Source organism: Cinclus cinclus, chromosome 10 (assembly GCF_963662255.1).
Source record: "Cinclus cinclus chromosome 10, bCinCin1.1, whole genome shotgun sequence".
NCBI classification, from domain to species: Eukaryota; Metazoa; Chordata; class Aves; order Passeriformes; family Cinclidae; genus Cinclus; species Cinclus cinclus.
The window spans coordinates 19553732-19579675 of record NC_085055.1 but is presented as its reverse complement, the minus strand read 5'-3'; the positions used below and the strand labels follow the sequence as shown (position 1 = coordinate 19579675).

Below are 25944 nucleotides of genomic sequence, written 5' to 3'. Positions count from 1 at the left end.
GACTGGGTAAAATGTGAGTGGATTACTTAAGCATTCTCTTTGCTGAATTCTTTCAGCTGTCAAAGTTTTTCTGAGTATATAAAATGATTTTGTGACTGATGGGGCTGTCATGAGTAGTAGAAAGAGATGCTGTATAGAAAATGTGAATATAAAATTGACAGCAGGCTGAGAGAAAGGCATAAAACTGTGCTGTGGATTAGTTAGATGCTGTTTTCAGAAGTCACATGTATCACTGGTTTGTTATGTTACAGTATATCCAAGACACAAGATAACTTAGAAAGTAGGTGTTTCAATTCTTTATGGTTTTTTTGCAACCTTTGTGAATTTACCTGTTCCACAAACATTTCCTGTGCTTACCCTCTGGGTCATTCCAGCAGATCCTGGGACATCAGGGACAGCTGGGATATCATCTGTGAATCCTCTGCTTTCCAATAATTTTGAAGGTACTATGATTTATCCTTATAAAGAGAAGGTCACTCCCTGAAGTCATGCTCTGTGCATGAGCTCCTTGGCTCTACAGAGGAGAAAATCTACTTTCTTCTTTCATAACCTGAACCACAGCATGCAGCTCTAAATTTGGATCCTGACTTCAGTTCTGCCTTTTGGACTGTTTGGAACTATGGTGGTTGTTCTGGGACTGTTTCCAGAGTTAATGGAAGTGTATGAAGGACCTATTTGTTGTTGGTGGTGTTAAGTTTGGTTTGTAAACTACTCTGAGGTACAGAGATTCACTAAGCCTGTTTCTTCTTCTGTGTGTGTGTGTAACAACAGAATAAAAACAGCGGCTCTTGGAGACAGTTTGAAAAGAAAGAAGAGGCTATTTCTATTCCTGTGCCTTTCTTTTTGTCCCAAAACTAGAGCCCCAAAAGCTTGATCCTTGCAACTGTGATGAAAGTACATCTTCTAACTGGACTACAATTAATATTACAGATGTAATCTTATTTAACCCCAAATTATAACAATTGCCAAGTTTTTATTTATTTCTTTTCTATAGATTATTTTATGCCTTGGCATGGGAGGACATGAACCTGTAACAATCTCCTCTGCATCAAAGTTCCTCTGTGCTTCGGGTGGCCACCCTTTGTCCATGTGACTCAGACTGGGGCCTGTCTCTCTCATGACCTTTGCAAAGCTGACGTAGCTTGCAATGCTTTGCAAATTGCTGCTGGTGTTTTACTGTAACAGTGGATAAAGTTTTCACAGGTGCTGATCACCAGCCAGGAGTAGTTTCAAAACCACTATATGTCCAAAGGGATCATTAGGCAAAGAGATGCACAGATGTGCATGGAGAAGACTGTTTTCCCCTTTCACATACCTGGCAAATATGAAAGTACATGGATGTCGTTGTTGGGCTTTTAGAAAGATCCTTGGCAGAGAAGGAGCATCCTGCATGGCCAGGGTTACCCAAAAACTTATCTATGTGTTCAGTACCCCTGGCAAGCCTGTGTGCTTATCTTTACCAGATACTTCTTCTTTTGTTCATCAGAGGAGTGAGAGGTGCCTGTCCTGAAAAATTAACTTGTTTCCAGGTTATCAAACCATCTCTAACAAATAAGATCCTTGACCAGAAGCAAAGATAGCAATGGATGAGAGAGAGACTTTCATGTTTTCTAGGAGGGGTGGAGGGGGTACTCATTTAGTGTGGTGATTATAAACAACATATACTGTTTTTTACTTTCTTCATGAAGAATTCAAGAACAGAATGCATTTCTGAAGTCAATACTTCTGATTTCTAAATTGATACTCTAAGGAAGTACTGAGAAATCATTTACTAATGTGTCAATCAAATAGTCCTGATTTTTCCAGTTGTTTATGTGTATTAAAAAAACTAGGGATAATTTAAAGGATGCATTCCAATTTAACATAATATTTTCCTGGTAGCAGTCAAACTGTTCAATGACAGAGAATGGCTCAACCACGTGTGGACCATGACTACCCCTGCCTGAGTGTTTGTAGAGAATTTTTTAAGAAGGTATTAATCTCTGATAGTCAGAGGTAGGTGAGTACCAGGTCTTTAGTCAGGAGTACCCCCTCCCAAGTATATTTACATGCCACGTTGAAATCGCATGGCTTTAGTCACCACCCACCTGAATGTACTTTGCAGGCAAACACTTCCCCAGAGCTTGTGGAAACCAAAGTAGCAATCTGTAGGGAAAAGGAAAAGATGACAACAGTGAAGCCAGCAAATGATGCACATACAGCAACACTAGAAATATGCGTTTTGACTCACACATAATCCAGCCTCCAGGAATTGGAATGTACAGAGATTTTACTTGCTTATGTAAAAATCTGGCATTTACCAGCAAATACCATGAATTTGTACAAGAACAGCTGAACTCAGGGGTGCTGGGTAAGATGCTAATACAAGCTAAATAGGGACTGAGGTTCCTAGGAGAGTGTGGACCTGGACATGTGGATGTGTGTAGGAAACAGGGAGTAGTGCTGCCTCTGGGAGGGTGGGACCAGAGGTGTTTTCAAGGCATGGGCTGGCTGTGGATGTGACTACTGTATAAAGAGAATGGACTTAAAGGGATATGGAAGGTATCAGATATATCAAAGGTGTATTAGGTGTAACTTTTGTTAACCAGTTAGGGCTAATCAAAGATAGGGATGCTTTTAGTAGCAGAAACTGCAGACTGAAAACTGAGATTGCAGCTGTGCAGACCTGCAGGTATTTCAAATAGGTTTATTCTGGGCAGTTTAATGTGGGAGTCTGGAGCAGGAGGTACAGTCTGGCACCAGTTGAGCATCTCTCCCTCATCCCACGATGTGCCAGGCAGGCACAGTTAAACGAATCGTGGCAGAGGCAGACTGTGTGGTCTGTCACTGGTGGCAGCCCCGGTGGGCACCGGTAGCAGAGGGAGCTGCTGGGGGCTGGCAGCCCTGGAAAGCCAGGCTGCCTGTCTCAGCTGTTGCTGAGACAGGAGGGGTGAAAGTGGTGTCTTAGCTGCTGGAAAGAGCCACCTCCTTCCCTGCCAAATCTGCTGCTCCGCATGCCCTGGTCCCTGTCTCAGCGGCAGTTTTCCAGAGCTCCAGCACAGCAGAGCAGGCAGCTGGATCATGGATTCTTTGCCTCCCTAGTACTTTGTATAATGGCCTATTTTGGTGTGCCTGGTGCTGGCCCTGATCTCATAGCCTGTGTCTCTGGAAGGATTTTTTCTGCACCCTCTCTTCCACTGCCACAAAGCAATCATTTGTGTGGGACTTATTTGGCTCCCTGCTCACAGCCTTCCCTGAGATGGAAGGGGTGCAGCAGGATGAGACTGGTGGCTCTCCTTACTGGTGAATCCAGTCCTTCAATAAATTTTTAATTCCTCTTTAAAGTGGGGAGGTGTACTGGCTGACTGAAAAGTGTTAAGTACTGTAATAAGGAAGTTAACACAAGGATTTTGAAATGAAAACTGCTCAATTTGCTGATGTTATACAATGCTGTTGCCCAGCCTGGAAGAGTAATGAAGATTGCTTAATTAATACTAGAGACAGACTGAAATCTCCAGCTGTGTAACTCAGGGATGTTTCAAAGCAGCAAATCAGAGTTATGAATACAACTTGACTGAGTGGTTTGCCTATATAGGGACATACAGTCACAGAAGAATTGCCCTTGTGTGATTGTATAATGTGTCCCTACTGCTACCAGGAATAAAGATAACAGTATTGATGAGTCTGAGTGTCCACTCAAAATACGCAGATGGGTGCTCTCAGCACACAGGGCAGTGAGCCCCTACTCTGAGTTACCTAGTGCTGTGTTAGTTTTGCCATCAGCTCAAATCCATCCATGGCTGGATGCCCCTTGAAATGATGTGTATCTCCATATCATTCTGTTTTGGGGCTCAATGCAGAAATTGCTGTCTTGGCTGTAGTGTGTTTGTGCTGTATAAAGGCAGAAAATATTATATTTTCATCCTTTTTATGTGTTGAAGTTGTTTCAAGTGTAAAATCCCTATTAATGACTCATCTGGAAGGTTTTGCACGCTGAATATAGGGATGCACCTTTTATGTATATTTGATGAACCAGATAGAAGTCTTTTAAGACAAAATTTTTACTTCAAGCCATTATAAATAACATAGCTTCTTTAATATTTCTTCTTTAAATACTGTCTGAATGTACATGCAAATGCCAATTTAGCTGCATCTTAACAGTTTCATTTTAAAATGCTTTTCTTAAAGTCTTGTGCAAACCAAAACCAAACCTCTGTCTCCCACCAGCAAGAGCTCCCCATTACCTCCTTGGTCATGTGTTAGGCAGTGACTTTTGTCCATCTTGCTTGGTTTTAATTGGAGTGGAATGTCATCTCTAAATTCTTTCACTCTGCATGATAATGAGGCAAACCCAGCTCTGCTGGTATGCAGCACAGTCCAAAATCCAGCAGCAGGCCTTACTCATAGGGAGCCACTCTTGCTCATGTGGGTGCCAAACCCTTAAGGAGTGCCACATGCAAGAGGATCTTGACAGAGGCTTTGAGGCTCTGTACAAGCTCAGGCCTGCATTTACATCAGGAGATATTTCTGTCTGAGTCAGGGGAATAGTAACACCCACAGACTCAGCCCTAGGCTCTGGCAGATTTAGCTCTCAGCAGATGCAGCTATGAATTCATTTAGCCTCATCAGTGGTTGATGTGAAGGCACAGACTTGGAGCCAGTGTGAGTGTGGTGGTCTCACGTGTCCTGCTGAGCTACTCCTGTTCCAGGGGGACTGACTTCCAGCAGAAGGATGTATAGGCATGGTAATATCTTACCCTAAAGCTCTCATGGCCCTCAGCTGCCTGACTATAAATATTTATATTTTCATTGCTCCTGGTTGGGACTGCCATCCTTGGAAGTGTTTATAATTGACACTTTCTATTAGGTGGTGACAAAAGACAGATAAGCACATGTCCCTGTCCAGAGCAAGGTACACGACAAAGGAGTATCAACTATTTAGGTGAAAGGTCAAGGTATAATTTGATTAAGGCACAGAGGTGGAGACAAACAGATGAGACATGAGAACAGACTGACCAGAGAGTAAGACAGGGACCAAACACATTTGCAGCAAAAGCCAGAGATAATTGGACAATAAGTTTGGGCATGCTGGCTGAAAGCATATCAAATAGTTTGACCCACATGTTTCCAGAAATCAAACATTTTGTACTTATATTGTAAATAAGACTGAATTCTATAACCAGACTTAACAGAATCAAACTAAACAACTCCCATTTTGAGACAGTCTTTCAGCTGAGGAAGCTACCATAATGGTACCATTGCCATGATTTAGTGCTGGTACCTTATTTATAGCAAGCAAAACCAAGACAGAATTATATAGTTCATTACACTTTTGTGACAAATAAACCATTTTGTCTTGCACATGTTACAGAAAACCTGTTTTAGAAACACTTCAGAGACTAAAAATAAATACATTGGCCCCATATAATAAATCCTCCAAACCATTTGCTTTAGAAACCCTGAGACCAAGTGAATGGGGATGGAGAGAGAAAACAGTATATTTAAAGTGGCTAAAAATTACTCAAATGTTCTCGCTAGATCTAAAAATATTTCTGGAATTAAGTCCAGAGTTGTGGGCAGTTTTATGCATAAAGGTGTCCAAAGGACCACCAAATAAATGTGTTCTACAAATGTTATGACACATGACAGAAGAGGATACATGCTTTCATACAATTTCCTCTGCATAAAACATGGACTATTTCACTGCTTTGTGTAAATTAGCTAATATATATCAATACATACTTCATAAATAACACTAAAAGCTGCATACTTTTCTGCTGCAACATGGTTTATCTTTCTTACTGCTTACTGATTCTTTATGATTCAAGAACAATTACTTAAAAAGATGTGCTTTCTTTTATGCCACTACTAATTGTCATCCCTGCTCACTCCACGCAACTCAGAGAGTGGTCTAGCCCTATCCCATTGAATTCCATGCTTCATTCCCTGGGTCTCCTGTAGTAGATGTAGCCATGGGCAATAGCTAAGGTGTTAAATAATTTTGCCTCTGGAGCTATGTGTATATGTACATATATGCACATATATAAACACACACATTCCCTCCAGCTGTGTAGAAGGAGTCATTCTCATTTTTAAATTATACAGAAGAGCACAAGTGGAAATCTACAAACTCTTCTGATTTTTATTATAAAAACTAATAGACCAAAAATCTGACCTTATTTCTATTCCTGACCTTAGACTATTGCACATGCAATGATGAAAATGCATCTATGCTTGAAGATTTTGAGAGTCCTGAGAAGTAAAATGCATAAAACTCATTCTTGTTCTACTGACGTCATTGATATCTCTCTACTAACAAGGACTCCTGCCTCTAGAGGAAGCCCCCTTCCCTTCTTCCTGCTGTTTACGGAATATTCATGCCATTGATGCCATCCCATTCCTTATTTCTGCTGAGAAGATACTAGTGAAATTGTTGCTAAGTAGCTGTGGTTGAAAACTCCTGAGGGTTTCCAGGCTTATCTCTGGAAGGTAAGTGATTAATTAAAAAACAAATCATTGAATCTCCCAGGCCGGGGGGAAGTGCACAATTACCAGCTCATGGCTTAGGGGCAGATCGCAGGATGTAGCCTCAAAGCAAGAGCTACCCATGTACTCTGCAAGTACGCACACAGGAAGGCTCTCAGCAGTCTGCCTGATGATCTCTTCTGTTTTGCAGGATTGCATGTGGGAGTTGCTAGTCCTTGTTGCTTTTTGTTTGTTCTGTTTGGGCTGTGTGGAGCCTTCTAGCCACGGAATGTGTATGCAACGCAGAACTTACTTAAAACACTTAAAGGACTAAGGTATAGAAGCTTTAGACTCTGATGAAAAGATTTAGTTAAAAACATAGTACGAGAAATAATATCCAGGGCATAATGCCTTGCTGAAAGCAGAGAGGTTTAGTAATCCTAGGACACTTGGAAAAGGATTAACAGATGTCTTGATTGAAGCTTTTCAAGACAGACTCATTAGTAGGCAGACAGGCCAAGTGTCCCTTGGGCAGACAAGACCTGTGCTGCTCTTGGGGAAAAATATAATGATGCCCACTTCTATTTCTAGATTTGCTGGTTGTATATTAGACACTTATTATGGAAGAAATGAGCATAGGTGCTTGTTTGAACTGCAGAGAGGTAAGAATTCACAGGGTTTTTAATTTGAAAACTTCCCTACAGAAGGAGGGAAAGAGAAGGCTAATTTTATTGACCAAGAAATAGTAGAGTTCTCACTTTTTCCTTCCTCAGTGTTTACTGGGTGGAGGGTCTAAGGAGTGCCTGTTTGGTGAATCTGCTTGCAAATGTGTAGCTGCAAGGGAGCCAGAAGTCACTAAGACATCAGAATCCTGTTAGGCTGGTTACTGCTAGTTTGAAAAGCCAGGCAGGTTTGGAGTGCTGCTATGCCATGCTATCCTTGTCAACTGCACTAAGCTAATTTCAGCTAATTTCAAACATGACATAATCTGATTCTGTTCTTGCAGCTTGTTACTCTGACTGCATGTGTCTTCAGTAACTCAGGAAAAGTACTTGATACACAACTGTGGAAACTCATTAGCAAACAGCATTGACCGATGCAAACTTTCCCTTCAGAAATGGCCCTTTTTATACCCCGGTGGGAAGAGAGGCTTGCTGGACTGCAGCTCCCAGTGCACAGCAGTCTCTTCTCTCCCAGTACTGGGGGACTAGCCCAGGGCAATCAACCCCAAGCCTTCCCCACTTTCTTCTAATCTGCCAGCTGCAGCACTAGCCAGCATGGCTCTATGGAAAATGAGGGACATGTGCAGTGCTCTGACTGTGTGTATATCCACAGGGAGTCTCCATCTTCTTGTCAAATTAGTGCCATGGTGTCTGCAACTGCAATTCTGTAGCTCACTTTACCCAAGTACTGGAAAACATTGACAAAACCTTCACCTCTGGATCTTTCCTTCTAACAGCAGTTTTTACCCTTCTCTTCATTCCCAGTTTTTAGGCACAGAAAGAGGAAGGCTGGGCTGAGGGTAGCTAATCTCATGGCTGTGACACAGGATTGGGTTCTGGGAGAGAAGATGTAATTTCTTAGCTCTGCTGCAGCTCCCTGGGCAATCTTGAGCATGTCAGTCTTAGTTCCCCATCTCTGAGTCTTAGTTCCCTATCTCTGGACTGGGTGCAGTATATTTTAGTTTGTGAATACTCCTGCATTTTTCTATAGTCTTTTTTTCTTCTGAGTTACTTGAGCAGGAAATCAGTGTAAGTGAAAGAGCATGACACGAGAAAACCTGATGTGTTCAAAAGAACTCTGGAATATACTGCAATTAAAGGAAAAAATGAACTAGTTTGAATATTCTCTTGGTTTTGGTTATTTTTCATTTGATGTTTTCTACATTTCAGTCCCCAAGTGAAAAGCAAGCATCTTGTCTAGATTTCTAGTTCCTCAGTGGCCCTGTTGTTCTTTTTAAGTTTTATTTGAGCTGACTGCAACTGGTCCTAAAAAGGGTTCTTGTTTTAGGAATTGCTCCCTCTTGGAATAGCAAAGTCAAAGTTTTGCAGATTGAGTAACCTGACTGACCTGTTTTTTCATAGACATCTGTTTCCAATATGATTTCACATAGGAAAGAGAAGGCAAGAGGGAGATGAGAGTTCCAGATTGTTTCAGGCTTTACTGAGTCTTGTCAGTTTTCCTTATTTTAGATATGATGGGACAGTTTCCATGGGGCGCTGCTTGGAAACATGGATTATTTCCTCCAACAACTATTGGTGGGGGGGAATGATAATTGCCTGTAGAAATCATAGAACAAGCTATTTTGAAAAGGAAAATCTGGGTGAAATCTCCAGGCAATGGTCACATACTCAGGGACAGATGGGGTAGTTATATTGTTAAAGCTTACATTGTCTTGCAAATATCCTCACCAAAAGATAGCAGTGTGGGACAATGGGCTCTTTGGGTTCTTCTCCTCTGGCAGTTACTGCAGTGTTTCACGGACAGTATTGTACGGTATGTAAAATTCTTCTGTATTTACAGTTTTTCTTAAAGTAGATTTAACAATACCAATTTGAATCTGTAGAAAATCAGCCCTGAATAAAATTCCTGTCTGTCTCTTAAAATGGTTACCAGCCAATTAGTACTTCTTGCAGGTTCAGCACAATATTCCAAATAGCTTTCATTATTTTAGTGCAATTCCCTACTATCAGCTAGGTCTGGAAGTGACAGCTCCACAATAAAGGTCCAATCTGTTGATAGTTTAAGATCAGAAGAGCTGGTTTGTTCTTAGAAATTTGAGTCCTTGTTTACTTCGAGCATTTAAGAACATACATGAGTGCTGGGACAGAGTTCGCAGCTACACTGGATTCACAGCAATTGGCCTCCTGAGAGTGAAAGGAAAAATTGGCTCAGGGGAAGGATCAGCCTGGAGGTAAGAGGAAAACAGGCTGGTTTTCATATTTCCTGTCTTTATTTATATATATATTTTTAAAGCAAGATCACACATAAACGTTTGACAGGAAAAATCACAACTTGTGCTGCCTGTGGAAAAAGACACACAGCTTGGCTGGTTTGGGAATGTATGCAGTTCAGTTGGTCACATTAATGCCATTCTGTGCAGTCTGGGTCTCCCCTCTGACTAGGCTTCCTCCCTGTGGGTGGTGGGTTTTATGCCTACCAGGTTGTGCCAGTGGTGTCTCTCCTCTCTGTCAGCCAGTGTTTAAACAGTGCCACAACTGTGCTGTCTCTGGCTTGCACAGGACTCCTTCAGTGTGACTCTGCTTGTAGAGCAAAGTCAGTTCTTTCTTGGGCACTGGATTTGTGCCTTTATTTGTGGCCTGAGGTTTCTTCCTCAGGCAGTTCCAGCATCCCCCCAGAACAGGATTTTACTCACCTGACACTCAGAGGCTGAGCCAGTCTCTTCTTTGTCATCGGGGTGAGGTATGTCCAAAACGTCTGAATTAAACTCCCCCAAACCTTTAGTGATTTGCAATTCAGTTGTGAATCCAGAGGTAGGTATGTCCTACAGAGGGTTGCTGTCCTTCAGTCCTTGTACTTTCCTGTCAGTTTTGCTCGGGAGTAAAGTGTCCCTCAGATTTTGTTTGCTCAGTTTCCAGAGTCACAGCAAACAAAGTTTAAAGGAACAGCTTTCTCTTTACCCAGATAAGTTAGTACAAACATGCCCTGAACGTCCTTTGCACTGCTTGTGCCAAGGGTAATGACAGGGGATTGTTAAACCTCCCGAATAAATCTTTAACAACTGGGCAAAACTTTGGTCCAAATCTGCAAACTCAAGTGGAAACAGTAAATAATATTTGCTTCCATTTTTAAGGCCCACTGGCTGAGAAGCTACTCTTGTTTTACATTATTTACAGCCATTTGAGATGAAAAGACCTACATATTTATGACTATTTTTAGATTGCCATTTCTTAATTTCATGTGTGACCACATACCTGGGCACTGGGGTGGATATAGCAGAGCCAGCCCGGTTTTATTTTAAGGCTTTTTGGTTCAGTTCAATTTCAGTTCAAATGCCTGTGATAATTCTCCTTATTGAAATAATTTCTTATTACAAGGCTACTTGCTTGCTGTGATTTGAATGTCCCTCTTCTGGGGGCAACTTATGCCCAGTGCTTCAAAGGGAGAAAAATAATAGTGATTGCTTAGATCAATGATATACCTAGGAGAGAATTTTCTCTTCCATCCTAGGATAACTCACTTTGTATTTTTAACACTGCATTTGGATTAACTCTTAGAAAAAGCATCACATAGCCTGCTGAATTTGATGCTAATATTTCCTTTGCTTTTTATTTTCTTTTTGAAGTTTACTGAACTTGCTAAGTCTTGTTAATTTCAAAATATTTTAATTGGCCACAACATTACTTTTTTTAAAATGCAGCTGTATGCCCAGCCTACTCCATGGAAGATGTTCACTGAGTTAAGCTTGAGTTAATCTGAGCTCAGACATCATAGATTCATGGTCACCAGTGTCAATGTCCCTTTATACCAGCTGAAGGCCTGGCCTGGGCATAGAGGGCTGCCACCAATTAATCCTGTAATGATTAATCAAGGTCACCATCAGGCCTGCGCGCTCCTGGTCTGAGAGCTGGCAGGACTCAGGAATAAGGGATGCAGTGGAATTTGGAGAACTCCTCTCTGTTGCAAGAATTACCCAGGGTGAATCTAGATAGCCTTGTGCTTCAGACTTGCTTATCTGAGTGTCCAAGCACTACAGAGTACATGAAGCAAGGAGCTACAGTTTTATTGCATTTTCCAGTCATCAAATTGCTGCAGTGACTCCTCCTCAGTGTTTTTTTTTTTCTGAGGGCTAAATAAATCCTGCTTCTACAATCCTCTTTCTGTACTCAAACCTCACCACCTCTCTTCCTTTGCTCCCAATAGATCGTGCCGTTCATTTTGTTAGCAAAAATAGTGTTTTCTTTTTCTTCCAAATGGGCAAAGTAAATGGACAATTGGTGTAATGTGTATAATAGGCAGGCTGTTTATTGGGTGTTGTCTCTCACAGGGTGAGGAAGCTTCCCTGTGACAAACCTATGACTCATCATGGAGTGCCAGAAGGCTTACAGGTCTGCTGTGGGGTAACATTGTTGCCCTTTGAGTTAAGGGAGTATTTTTTTGATTTTGTCCAATTCCTTCCACAAGGTGAGGAAATAAATTGTATTTACTGTGAGAGAGGCACCAGCAGCATGATTCTGTGCTTACTCCTCCTGATGGAAATCAAAAAGTAATGCAAGTGGAGTCAGTGGAGTGTGAAAGAGTACAAACCCAAAGAGTACCTGCTCTTTATGCCTGTTTCACCTACAGTTGATAAAGATAGCAAGGTACTGGTCTCAAATGTGCTCAGAAGCTCTTTTCCCTAACTAGAATGGGCATTAAAAGAACAGTGAATGTTTTCACATCCAGTGAACCCTGTTCCCCAAAGAGCTCTGTCATTAGTATTTGCTTGTTATATTCATAATTATTATTACTTTGGCTTTTTCTTGCTTATATATATATTTTTTTTTCTTCCGGACAGAGCAGACTTTTAGTCAAAGCCCAGATCTATAGGATTTATCTTCTGCACCAACAGTACCATGTTCCCCAATGCCTGGAAAGCAGCACATCATGTTTTAACTTAAAATTTGCAGTACTGTGTAATTGCCACTTCACATGATCTGACCCCACAGACCTCTTGATTTGAACTACAGCTGCCTGACAACAGCAGCTACACTGTACAGCATAGCAAAAACACTGAATTACTCGAGCCAGCCTTGCCTTTCTAATGATGTTGGGAATCAATGGAATGAGGTTTGAGCATTTTGCAGGGGAAATATACATTGACAATTTTTAATGGACTGCATGTCACTCACTAGATGTGTCATTTCTTGTTCTCCTGCTAATTTCTTTCCACATATGCTCTTGAGCTTCTGAATTTTCTTCCTCAGCCTCCCTTTGCAGCTATTGCCCTATCTTTTCTAAGAGGTGGCACCCAAAACTGAACACCGTTCTCCAAAATCAAATGCTCCATTGTTCAGGATTCTGTCATTATATTATCTTCTGCATTATTTTTACATCCTCTTATTCATGCACCCACACATCCTATTTGCATTTTTCAACCTTTTTAAAAACGTTTTCATTACAACAATCAGATATAAGGGCAATGAAATAAGTGTGGAACAATAGAAGTGAAGATTTTGATCCCCCTCAGGCCTAAAACTGTTTTAAACTTCAGTAGTGACACTGATTTTGACTTACACTGAAAGGAAAGAAGGAGGTTCAGGCTGTGCATGTCTACACTGGGACATCCATTTCTGATAGTTAATAAGGAACAATTTTGTAAAATAGTTTAGAACACATGTTGTTTGGGAAAAGCACCTTTTCTTTTATCAGAAGGGAGGAATTTTGCAAATAGAGGTCTGTGCTGTGGGCTGGAGGCTGAACAGCAGTGCTGGAGCCTGGATGCTGTCAGTGGTGTTGGTGGCTACAGGAAGGCAGTGCGGGGTGCCCACATGTTGATTGTGGGACCATGGTGCACAGGCATTCACTCATTTAAACCTCATGGCAGGGCTAAGCAGCACATCCTTCATTTCAGGAGTAGATTTAGCCTTTCTAGACTGTTGGCTTTTGCACAGCCATGTCTGATACTGACTGGTCCTGGGAAGTGGGTCAAAGGTGGGTGTGAAAAACAAGGCTCACTCTCCTGGTAAAATTTAAAAGTTTAATAAAGGACAATAGGAGACTCGGAGACACCCCTTTACATACCTTTTCTATTGCATTAGCCTACTACATATTCATAAACAATTATGCATATTTATACTTTTTCCCAAACTAGTTAACGTGTTCCAAGAACTGTTTAGCATGGATCCTCCTCAAATCCACCTTTTTAGAGCATGCACATTTTTGGCTGTGGTTTCAGTCTGTTCTTATTATCACCCCCAGCTTGGGCTTTGGTCCATACTTGTTACAGACAGTAGGTGCTGATAGTAGCAGGGGTCTTCATCATACATTTGTTGGATGTTATCCCAACCAAGCAGGCAGTTCAATTACCACAAGCATAACTGTATCAGCTATTTCACTACTATGTGTAAGTTTGGTTAATAGCAGAAATAAAAACTATATATTTTATAGCAAAATTACTTTAACATTATACATATAACATCCATTTTAATATTTGTGAAAAGCCAATATTATAATATGTATTTATAACAGTGGGGCAACCCACTGGGGGGTGCAGGAGAATGTATGGATTCTTACTTAGAGAGAAAGAGATGATAAGGGGGGGTGTCCAGAGGCAGAGCCACTCTGCTATATACATGCTTCCACCATAGCCCATGGAACCATTGCCACCACACTTGGGACTTCCACTCAGAAGAGATGAACAACCAGTTTTAAGCTGCAGCTTGGAAAGGTGATTTCTGCTGAACAAATGAGTATTTATGGGTTGTCTGTCTGCAGAAGCCAAGTGTGTGACTCAGAAAATCACCTGAATAACACTGCTAGGCAGGGAGAAGAAAAAAGGTGAAGAAATCCATAAAGCAATCATTCATGTCTAGCTTTCAGGCAGCTGGCACCTTAGCAGCCTCTTCAATATCTTCTGCTTTACTTCACTCTGGATTTTCTCCAGGAGCCACTGTTAAAAGTTAGTATCTGGTGGATATCAATGACATTGTCTCTGGAGGGACTTTTCCTCACACTGTTGTTTGATTCCAGATAATGCAGGGAGATACAAATGCCTTTGGTCTTCACTTGTGTACCCCAGTGAAGGCTGTACTTTAGTTGCCCAGTTAGTCAAGATTCGTAAACACGGGGTGTGGTTTTATGATGCAGCTAATTAGATCCAGTAAGTGCTAGTCTGGGTGGTGAGTTTGCTCCTCCTGTCAGCAGCTTCATGCTCCTGCTCCAACTGCAGATTCTGCTGCTTGATGGACTCTTGCTGACGCAGTCCAGGACAGTGACCTGGCAGAAACTGTTCACCTTTTTTTTTCCCCCGGATTAATTTTCTGCCAGTGTGGTATCCTCTGATGACTTGCCAAGATAAAACGAGCATTCCTGCTGGCACAGGAAAGGATACAGGGTTGCTTAAGAGAAACAGAATAATACAGAAACATCGCCTTGATTTGGTAGGTTATCTGATCAGTTGTAAATCCACGCCTTTGCAGCTTCCTGTTTGGCTTGCATGCATCAGTCACAGCTACCATCAAATGAGACCTTTTTTACTCTTTTTCCATGACTAGCAAGATCTGTTCACAGGACTGTTATTCTCATTCTTTCAGATCATTTCAAAGACAAGAAATGTTAATGGCAGCAATGGAAACTCAGTAGAGAAGAGGGGAAAGCAAGGGACGGAGCAAGAAATGGGGTAGGAAATGGGATACTGTTGTCACCTCCGACCGCAGCAGCAGCACAATGTAGCTGTGAAATGACTTGCTCGGGTGCTTGCAGCAGCTGCAGGTGCTGCCTCTCAGCCAGCCAGGGCACAGCTGGGAGAAGGGGTACTGCTGTCTTTTTGTTCCTCAGGTGTGACCTTAGGCTTGTACTCTTCTCCCTGTTTCCCTGCTTGGTTCCTCCAGTAGCTCCTTGCCTGCAGCTTCTAGGATAGTTGGGCCTCAGAACACTTTCACAGAGGCTCTGGGAGCTGCACCTGAATGCATCAGCATGTCATTCCTGCATTCCTGCCTGGGCACTCCTGTGTTAACCCATTTCTTATCCAGAAAGAACATGTTGATGGATTGGAGGTGTGTGGAGCCAGAATGTTAGATTATTCCAGCACCATCACCTGTTGGTTATAACAGTTTCGTAGATTCTTTAGGAAAACTTTCCCAGAGCTCAGTACTCAGAGAAAGCACTGGGAGTCCGCATGCTGCAACCAGAGGAACTTTGCCTTCCTCAGCATTAGGGGAGTAGAGGACCAAGAAACAAGACAGCATGCTGAACTGTATAGAACCAACAGCCGTGCCACAGTGTGCCAACCCATGAAGGTAGAAATATGCTGCTTAATTACTATAATAATGTAAAAGTCTTTCCCTATTGTTTTTCTGGTTCACATGGAACCACCCCTTATGCAAATATGCAAAAGAGGTTTGTTATTTAAAAGTAAGCTTGTATTTATATGCCAGCTGACAGCTTTTCCTGGGGATCCAAGACAGCGAGCATTGCTGCCAACATAAATAATTTTACAGGTTGGAGATTAGTTGGTAAGAGTGTGCTGAGCCTCCCTTTTGTCCAATCCAATAGGAGTGCTTTTTGGTTCTGTTTTTTTCCCTTTTGACGTGACTTCCAGAAGACACAGAATAAAAAAGGTATTTATTTTTCTTCTTTTTCTTTTTCTCTTTCATAACTGTGGACATTGCTAGGGAATAAAAAGGTAGATACAACATTTTGTAGGTTCAAGTAGGAATGCAGTTTTTGTATTCTTCCACCAAATATATTTTAAGAAAAATACTGCTGCATGTAATTCTTCTCCCCTGCTAAGAAAACCTCCACTTTAAGGCACAGGAGCTACTGCCAAGCTGAGCCACAATGGTTTGAAAGCAGACACTGATTGTTTAGGAGAGCATGTGCTAGGGAAATGGAAAACCCCCTTGTAAGTGTGGTGTATGAAGTTTTTACCACAAAATAAACCTTCTGTTTAGTTCAAGGTTGCTGCTGGATTAAAGTAATTCCAGTTTTGTGTCTTTTTCAATTTAGAATTCTGAGTGTTTCTGTTTGTTCAGGCTTGTTGTTTGACAGTTTCTGCTGATAACACCTTTCTGACTTTACATTGAGGGTGATTTAGTAGACTGAATAAATGTGTGTTGCCTAGGTTGTTAAGAAATTCTATAGCCTAGATTTAGTGTAAGGTCTGGTCTAAGGGCATAAGCAGGGTAGAGATGGAGTGCTCTGATGCTGGACTATGGCAGGAACAGGCACAGTCATGCTGCTTAGGAGGAAGGAAAACTTCCATGCAGGAGTGCACTGTGCAGCAATTATTCTAGAAGAAAACTGGGCCTTCTGTTTCTTAGCTCTATACAACTGGAACTTGACTACTTTTGGGGCCCCTCTATGCAAGATCCCAATGGAAATGTCTTATTTCCCTTTAAGTGAGACAAGGAGTGTGTTTTGGCATAACGCTTGGTTGACTTTATACATTTGGAAAACACTGCAAGTCCGGGTCTGATGTTGAGTAGAAAGCAGCCAGTCCTGGGTTCTTGTGCTTGCCTTGAAAGCAGAATTTTAGTTGAGTTTTGCACTTGACTCTCTCTGGGTTTTTTGATTGTGTTTTTTCCCCAGACTCTCCCTTAATGGGTAGAATAGTTCTTTTGGGACCTATCTGAAATAATTAAAGAACAAGCTACCTGCTACACAGAGTGTAGAGCTCTCTGATGGGGACCAAGGGATCGAGTTCAGCATATTACTTCATTTCTGTTGGTTTGTTTTAAAGACATGCTGTCATTTGATCTTGTTTCTGATCATGTTCAGAACAGGTTTTCACAGAAGCTGAGGCTGGTGGAAATGTTATGCTTTTTACTCACTTTCTTGGAGAGGATTAAAGCAAATAAACATGTAATGGCTCGTCCTGCTCCAAGTCCATGTGAGCTGCCTTGAAGGGCAGAAGTGGAAGGAACAAGTACCCTCTTCTGGTGTCTGCCAGCACCTTTTCCTTACTGGCACTTGGGCTCCTTCCAGGCATTAAATACGCCATAGATTCACTTGTTGACAACTGTTGTTTCTTTTGACTCTTCTGGTGTGCTGGAAACAGTCTCTGCTTTGGAAATCATTACAGCTGTGTAACTTGCAAATGATGAGTAATGGCTTCCTCCAGTTTAACTCCCCCTTCTCTTAGTGTTTCCAGTGTGCTCATCTTCCCCTGTCTGCCCAGTCCTGCCCAGAGGTGAGGTACTGGATCTTGGTGCAGCAGCCTCCCTCGTGCTTTGGAGAGGAATTGCAGGTAAACATCAGCCTCCCTGAACAAGACACTTTGCAAGGAAAAGCCTGAAAAATAAATTAAAGACTCCAGTAAACATGGAAACATAGTAGGGGGTATTGGCTTTATGGCTACATGATAAATTACCCTTCTCCTCACTAGCAACTCTGTCATCCAGAAAGAGGTGACCAGCTATGTTATTTTCTCTTAGGAAAACAATTGTTACATCCAGTTTCCCATTCTTACTCCTATAGTTCACAAAAGTACAGGTAACTCTTCTCTCCAAGGTTGTTGAGTTGATACAGGTCTGAGCAATTTTTGTCTTCATGTGTACAGCTCTCCAGTCTCTTGTTTCTGTTTCAGGCCTTTGTATTCCCAGAAGCTTATCTTTTTTTTTCTTTTCTTTTTTTTTTTTTTTCCAATATAGCTCTTAGTATTTCAAAAGATATTACTGTGAACTTTGTCTTGTCCATGTCCTTGGAGTATGCTGGCTGCAACACTGTTTTCTTCTTTGCAGGCCAGATAGTGCTATTTTAGTAGGGTTGAGGAATGGAGTAGCATTGTGGACACATGCATCCCCTGGCAGTGTAGCCATGGAAGGACTAGCATGTGTGATTTGAATTCCCACAGTTCTGGAGTATGAGCATAGGAACACTTCATATGGCTGTCCAGTCAATATTTGCCAATTTTACTTCTTTTTTATTCAGAAGGGTCTAGTTAGTAGGCATGCCTTTGAATACAGGTTGGGGTCCAAAGATAAATCAATTCCTTTCAGTTGGCTACACAAGTAACTAAAACAGCACTATTTTCTTCCTTTTAATTTATATGTATATTATGAAGTTAAAGCTTATTTAAAGATCCTGCATTTTTGTTTCTGTGAGAAACTCAAACTGTTATGACGCAGTCTCTGCATGAGAATCCACAAGAAAGAACATAGAGAAAGCTGAATACTGACTTTGTGTGTTTAAAAAGGGATAGAAAAGTTTCTCTGCAGATGGATTCATAGCATCTGTGCTATGCTATGCGTATACTGTGTGTAGGGAGTGCGTGTACAAGTGTACATGCACACACACACACACACATGTTTAGTCTCTGGATAGATGGAAATGTCACTTGATTCTAGTACTTTCCTTGATTATAGTTGCTGTGTCCAGGAACCTCAGGCTTGTTTCTATGGAGCTATTCCCAATTCAGCTACTTCCTAAATCCCCATTTGGCAGTAAGTGGAAGATGTTGTGACACTCACAGTGAGTGTGTCACAGAGGGGCTGAGAGTGTGGGCAGATCTGTGTGCAGGTGACAGGCTCACACAGGAGGGACTCCCATGCAGCATGGCCTCCCGTGGCACCAGTCTCTTGGCTTTCCATCAAGGACTTCACAGGCCAGCCCAGATCTCTCTCTCTCTCCCTTTCTTCTTCTCCTTTATTTATTTCCCATTGTTTTCCTTCCCCATTGCCCTGCTCTGAAGCAGGCCTGCAAGATCAGGATGGCATCATGAGAAGGAACGCTAGGGAACCTATGCTACACTCGACAGGCTGACTAATCTCCCTTTAAATAATCTCCCTTTAAATAGTCTGGAAGCACACTGGTGAGTTTCTGTTTCAGGAGCCATAAATAGCCAGATCTGTGCTGGTAAGTAGCAAACAGCAGTTATTTGTTCTAGGAAGGTCTTCCTATTTCCTTCATGTTATTGCATGGATAGCTGTGATCCAGTTCTGGTAACACTCTGTATGGTAGCGGTGCTTCTGTCTTTCCTCGCACTGTTGTATCTTCTGTGACAGTGAGGAGGGAGCAGCTGCTCCTGGGAGGCAGACTTCCCTCTCCAGTGCCTTTGGATCAGACTGGCAGTGGAGCTGTGGCTTGCTGTGGACTGTACAGCTCACTTTAGCTAGAGCAGTGCAGTTCAGACCCTTCTGAGCAGTACTATGAGTTCAAAATTCTCAGTGATATTTTTAGCATCTGGAAGGTGAAAGGAAAGAATATTTGAACACTCACTGTCTAGCTATGGATCTGGATAGACTGGAATGTATGGTCCTGTGAGCTAGCTTGCCTTGTGCTTCAGACTTGTCTGGAGAATAAACTCAGTTTATATGTGTTTTCCTAACTCAGAAATAAACACTGTAAAAAAAAATTATTGAGCAAGTCTATGTTAGTTAGGTTGGCTCATATAATCTTCTTAAAGACGGAAGAGTGCAAACTATTCTCCAGGTAGGTCCAAGCACTCTGAAGCTGCCTCCATATCTGCTCCTGAATTATCAAGGCAACCTTCAAGAACATCAGGAGCTCATTTGTGTCCAGTAGCTGCTATAGCACTTTCCAAAATTTAGGTAAATAGGAGAATCGTCAACAAAAAGGGCAGCAAGTCTTGCCTCAGCGAGGTAGGAGGCATTTGAATTTCTTACTCATAGTGTATTGTCGTCTTCTTCCTGCCATCCTACCCACTCAATGCGTCAGAAATCTAAGGCTTGATTTTTTAATATTTATTTTTTTTTTCTTCCCCGCCTTCTCTGCTGAGCTGGGAATATTCAAGCCTACAGTTTCTAGTGCATCATGTGAGAATTTTTTTTCCTTTTATATTTTTCTTTTTTTCCCCCCTTTCTTCCTCCCCATCTGCTGAGACATAATTCCCTCAATCTACTGGCTTTTTTACTGGGGGCTTACTGGTGCAAGAAGACAGAGGGCTGAGTAGATCTGAGGAGGGGAAGAGAGGATACGTGGGGCATAGCACAGACCAGTTACACAGAGGCAGCTTCCTTAAATTGTCTCTCGTGTTTGCTTTCCTTCATTACAAACCTTTTAAATCATTGTAAAGAGGACAAAGTTTCTGCCTGGTCAGGAGTTCTGTCCCAAGTGATGCAACACCATTCAGAATGTTCTTTGATCTTATGGAAGAAGGGGTGTTCTTTTACATTCCTTATTCATGCTCAGTGCTTGCCATCCTCAAACTGGAGCACACCTGGGGCCTGGGAATGCCTCAGTGTGTCATTTATATGGGATTTTAAGCTGATATTTGGCAAAGCAGAAGTTCTGTGCCAAGCTTTGGATACAACATCAACAGAGAAATTAATGGTCTTCTGAAGGAAATTACTATGTCTCATTATCAACAGTCTTCTTAATTACAGAGTAAACAAAAAAAAAAAACAAAACAGCAAAAAAACAAACCAAACCAAAAACAACAACAACAAAAAAAAATAACCAAAAGACCCCCCAACAACCCAACCTGCACATTTAATTAAAAAGACACAACAAATCACAGCTTTTTCATTAACTGTATTTAGTATACTTACCTTGCCACGCTCCAGTCAGACCAACCAGGCTATTCCTGGGTAAGTTTGGCCTGAGTTCCAGCTACTATGCTATGCATAGGTTCTCTTTGGAAAAGCAGAAGGAAAAGACAAAGGTGAAAGTAGCAGAAAATATGTTTCAAAGCAGAAAAGGTCCCACTGAGCAGGGAGAGGAAAAAGCAGTGGAATCTGGCCTATTACACTTTGCTGGGTCTAAATGCAGTGTGCTTTGTTCTTTTCCCTCTAGCACAATGGCTGCATTCCCTGTCTTGGAGCAAGAAACGTTATTCCGGAACGGTACCTGGAGCTATCGAATCCCAGCCCTGCTCTACCTGCCACGGTTCAGCATGATCCTGGCCTTTGCTGAGGAGCGAGAGGACCTGGTGGATGAACATGCCAAGCTGATAGCCATGCGCAGAGGCATGTATGACCCCACCACACAGCACGTTCAGGTACCAGTGCAGAGAGGAAACAGGGGACATTGTCCCTGTTCTGCCCACCTGCCCCCAATGAGTTGAATGTACTTGCCCTCTTACTGTAGGGACAGGGCAACTTCTCCTCCCCAGGTACAGGAGACAAATCTGCATGTAAATAATGCACATATTGTTATAACTGCTGGGATCCAACTCTATGGGCAGCTGTTGGGGGGACTAAAATGGAGTAGAAGTTCTAGGGGTGGCTTTGACCCATCATTGCAGAGATGGGGATGCAGATACAGAGATGGGACAAAAGTCCTGTTGTAGCAGAAAGAATGTGGTGGAGAAGCAGAAATGCCTCAAGGAAGAGGAAGAAATGCCACAAAGATAGGGAGGAGAAAATTAGCAATCAGTAACTATTATTTTTTTTTATTATTCATCATTTTAGGACTAATTCCTGGTTTAAAAAACAATTGGGAATGGCTAGTCTCCCCATGCAAAAAAAGTGCCTGGTTTTCCAGTGCCAGTGAATTGGCTACCTTATTAACCTACCAGTTATTATTAACAGTTATGCTGCCAGGTAGCTGGGGGTGGTGGAAACTCTATTTATAATAATTTTTTACATATGCAAAGACATTAATGTCTTGGGAAAAAAAAAGTAATTCTATTTTTCTATTCCAAACCTTTGTTGGTTGTATTAGATTATAGGCTCTTAAGAGCTGGAGTCTGCCTAGCAGAAGCAGCCTCTGAGCCCACCTGCAGTGTCATACTATTCAGGTAACATCTTGTGTAACTCCCTGTAATTCAGTTAGTGGGGTTCAGTTGGTCATAAACTTAGTAATTTGTGTTCATATGCTAGAGTTTCTTAGAATGGAAATATTAGATTTTCAATAGAAGTTAATATTAGTTCAACAGAAAAAGATAAGATATGAACAAAAAGGCTAATCAGCAAATCAGGGCAGAAAAGCTAATTAATATAATCTTACTGGAAACTACTGCTTTGCTTACCCAGCCAATAACACTATGTAGTCACAGTTTGCTAATTGCAATGCTAGTGTTGGAAACATGATTATGTTATGTGCTATTCATTTGAAGAAAACAGGGCTTGCTGGGTAGTTATACCAGCTCTGTGACCTATTTTCTGAGTCAGACAGCTCAGGGCCCAAATCTCCACACCAGAGCCACGCAATCAGCCCTAGCAAGGTGCCTCAGTATAGGCTGGGTTGCCCATTCACATAAATTCACATCCAAATGGAGGAACAGGAGCCCAAATGAAAAGAGGTTTGTCATCATCCAGGATGCTTGAAAAGGGTTTGGGTTTCTTTGTGACATCCTAAAAAACACTGACACAGCACAGTGTCTCTACTAGCACACTTTGACCACCGGGCATGTCTCTGTGCCATATATGTATATATGTGAGGATTTCTGAAATTTCAACCGCTATAGCTTTTTACAGGGTGTCATCAGCCACCAGCTGCATTGAGATATGCTGCTGTCATTTCCTCAGGGAGTAGTAATTGAAAAGGACATAACCCACGTGCTTGGTGAAGTGTACATGCTTTGTGCCATCTAAATAATCTTCATTTGCCTTTGTGATGCCAGATTGTCGTTCCATTTCTTGCTCTATCCATTATCCTGTTTCTGTTCTTCCCATGCTCTTCTCTAGCTTTTATCCAGACATCCTTGCACTATAACGTGGCGCTCTTGGTAACAGTGTGTTCCATTCTTATCTCCTTTCGCATGGGCCCTGGCAGTGGAAAAGGATGGAAACTCTTGTCAGTGCACAGCTGGAAGGCCACCGATCTATGAACCCCTGCCCGGTATATGATGAGGTCTCAGGAAAACTCATCTTGTTCTTCATAGCTGTCCCAGGAAAGATCTCTGAGCAGCATCAGCTGAGGACAAAGATTAACCTGGTACGTCTCTGCTATATCACTAGCATGGACCAAGGACGCACCTGGAGCACTGCCCAGGATGTCACTGACAGGACCATTAGGAATGAATACAAGAACTGGGCCACGTTTGCGGTGGGGCCGGGTCATGGCTTACAATTGCTCAACGAGGCCCGGAGCCTTGTGATTCCTGCCTATGCCTATCGTATCTTGGATCCAAAGCAACACCCCACCCCTCATGCCTTCTGCTTCATTAGCTCTGACCATGGGACAACATGGGAGAAGGGGAACTTTGTGGGGGAGGAGAGCGCGGTGGAGTGCCAGGTAGCAGAGGTACATACCTGTGGCAGAAAGGTCCTTTACTGCAATGCAAGGAGCAACAGAGGAGCCAGGATCCAGGCTGTCAGCTACAACCATGGGCTGGATTTCAAGGGAGGCCAGCGGGTTGAAATGCTAGTAGAACCTCCCTCTGGATGCCATGGAAGTGTTACTGCCTTTCCACCTCCCCCTGATGCCACATGTCAAGATAGTTGGTTACTCTACGTTCATCCTACAGACCCAAGGGGTCGAAAAGATTTAGGAATTTACCTCAACAAAAGCCCTTTAAATCCAGCGCACTGGACAAAACCCAGCATACTCTTTAAGGGCCTGTGTGCTTATTCGGATCTGCAGTACATGGGTGTTGGGCCTGATGGCTCACCTTTGTTCTCCTGCCTCTTTGAATATGGGACCCACAGACAATGTGAAGAGATTATTTTTGTCATGTTCACCTTGAAGCAAGCCTTTCCCTCAGAACACTGAGTCTCAAGCCTTTCCATCAGCATGCCTCTGAAAATCATCTTTGCTGATGCTTTTTACTGTCATTTGTTATCCCTCAGCAAAAGGGGTTTTTCTACTCCTCCTGCACACAGTTTGGTGCTGGCTTGTTGTATTAGTAGATTGTGAAGTCCATTAAACTTACCACAGTTTAACATGTTTTGGTTTTCTATTGCCTGTTCTCCCTTTTTGCCTTTCTCTTTGGGTGCCTTTTTACATATCATGAGCCCAAAACAAGTGTGACCTTTGTATAGGGCTACTCACCTTGAGGTCTCTGGTAGACTTCATCAGGGACACGTGTGTAGACAGCACAGGGACTACAAGGGAAGAGATGGCAGCAGGGTTATGCCAAGTGGTATTTAGTAAGTTGTGGACAAACTTCTAGGGAGGGCACTGGGCTTACTACCCTATATCTGCTGTCATCTTCTTCAGGAAACTGCTTTGTCTCTGGTACGGAGTACTGCTTCTTGCAGCCAGCATATTAATGCGGGCACCTGTAATTTCCAGGGATTTCTGTCTCCTTATTTCAGCAAGGCTGTGCAATGCCTTGCTCTTGGGATATTCCATGCCAACTTCTTCAGTGTGTTTGGGGCTGTACTGCTGAGTTCCCAGGCACCACAGGGACTTCTGTCTAACTTAACCTTCTCCTTACTTCCCATGCTGTGTTTCTTTGATTACTCTCTCTTTTGCTTACACTGCATTGAGAAGGTGCAGTTTCCCCTGTGTAAGAAAACCTTGCCTGCTCTGGCTGCTCCCTCTCCCTGGGCAGTGACAGCAAGAGTCGTTGAGGATACCAGGACCTTTCCATGTTGGGGGACAGAGCACGTGGCAAAAATGGCATTTTTTTCCTATATGGGAACTGCAGGATCAGGACAGGTCTGCAGAGGGAGCTCCCAATTTAGAGTCAGGAGGGGAAGTGCTTGCTGGTCTTTCTAACAGAAGTGCCAAGCTATGACCCACATAGCAACTACTCTCATTGTTGACAGCCCCATGTCTTGTTATTACAGAGTATTGTTGGCATATGAGGCACTATGTCAAACAAATAACATTGCCCCACTTTCAGAAAAAAAGCACCAGTGTCAGAGGAAGGAGAACTGACCAAGGCTAGAGTACAACAAAACTCTCAAGCTAGAAGGCTTTCCAACATAGACAATTTTTCAGCAGATTTATGAAGGAAACAGCTCTAGTTTTGGTGAGAGAGATGCTATTCTACTACTGTGCAGTATGTTTTGAAAGGAGGCATTATACAATTACTAGACAAGGGACTGACCAGAAACAAATGGCTACCAGGGAAGACACGTCTGAGCAGATCGAGCTAGGAAAGTGTTACCCATGCCTCTGGACAAAATTCTGCATATGAACCCATCTGTACTTGTTTCAGTGTGTGGTATCCTGCATGTGTGCACACATTCAATGACTGCAAGGAAAATATATTTGTTTCCCTTCTTGGTGAAGAAAAACATCTGCTTTTCAGAGGTCTCTCTGTTTGGTGAACACTAGTAAGTCCCATAGGATCCTTTGCAGTGTCACTGCTCTGGTTTGTGAGTCTCTGCTTGCACAGTGCTCCTACCCTTGCCTTTTACTACTGACAGCTTTCATAGGCGGTGGGAAAAGAGGCCGTGACTTTCCTCACTATGGAGATTTTTTTCAGGATGCTGCAGATACCAAGGGAGTGAAGGGATCTCATGACCTTCACAGATACACCTGTAACTTGTCAAGCCTTTCCCAAGCACCAGGTCAGTAACATGCTGGGCTGGAGTAGCAGAGTGGCTCCAGTAGCCCGTACTTTTTCGGTATTACTCATATGCTCTTTAGATGTAATCCAGAGTCTAAATAACCTTTGTGGCCAACAGCCTGTCACTGATGCCTAATTAGGGAATAGTATATTTAGACTTCAGCAAAGCTAACTGCTGCCCTACAGACTTAACCTCTTCATCAGGTACTATGGAATACTTTAGTTTCATGGCATGGAAAAGCTTACTTAAGTTTTTATCTGGCCAAGTCTGGCAGTTCCCATGCTGATGCAGTGCACGGGCTGAATATAAGTGTGGGGGGGAGGTTGGGTGACCACTGTACATCTTGAATGATGGCACAGACAGTATTTATTTACTGGTTCTGGAGAGGCTGCTGCATGGACAACCATCTGATACAGTACTACCTGGACATTTATAGCAAAACCAGTTTAGATAAAGTCTATTGTAGTGTCTT

At 42.4% G+C, this 25944-nt stretch overlaps 1 protein-coding gene across 1 annotated transcript; it reads left to right on the top strand.

Moving 5' to 3' along the window:
- Positions 1–20698: 20698 nt before the first annotated feature.
- Positions 20699–23721, top strand: NEU2 (neuraminidase 2). Its single transcript, XM_062499479.1, has 2 exons — positions 20699–21064; positions 22783–23721. Exons 1-2 carry the CDS (start codon positions 20747–20749, stop codon positions 23719–23721), a joined length of 1257 nt encoding a protein of 418 aa, XP_062355463.1. The 5' UTR covers positions 20699–20746.
- The last annotated feature ends 2223 nt before the right edge of the window (positions 23722–25944 follow it).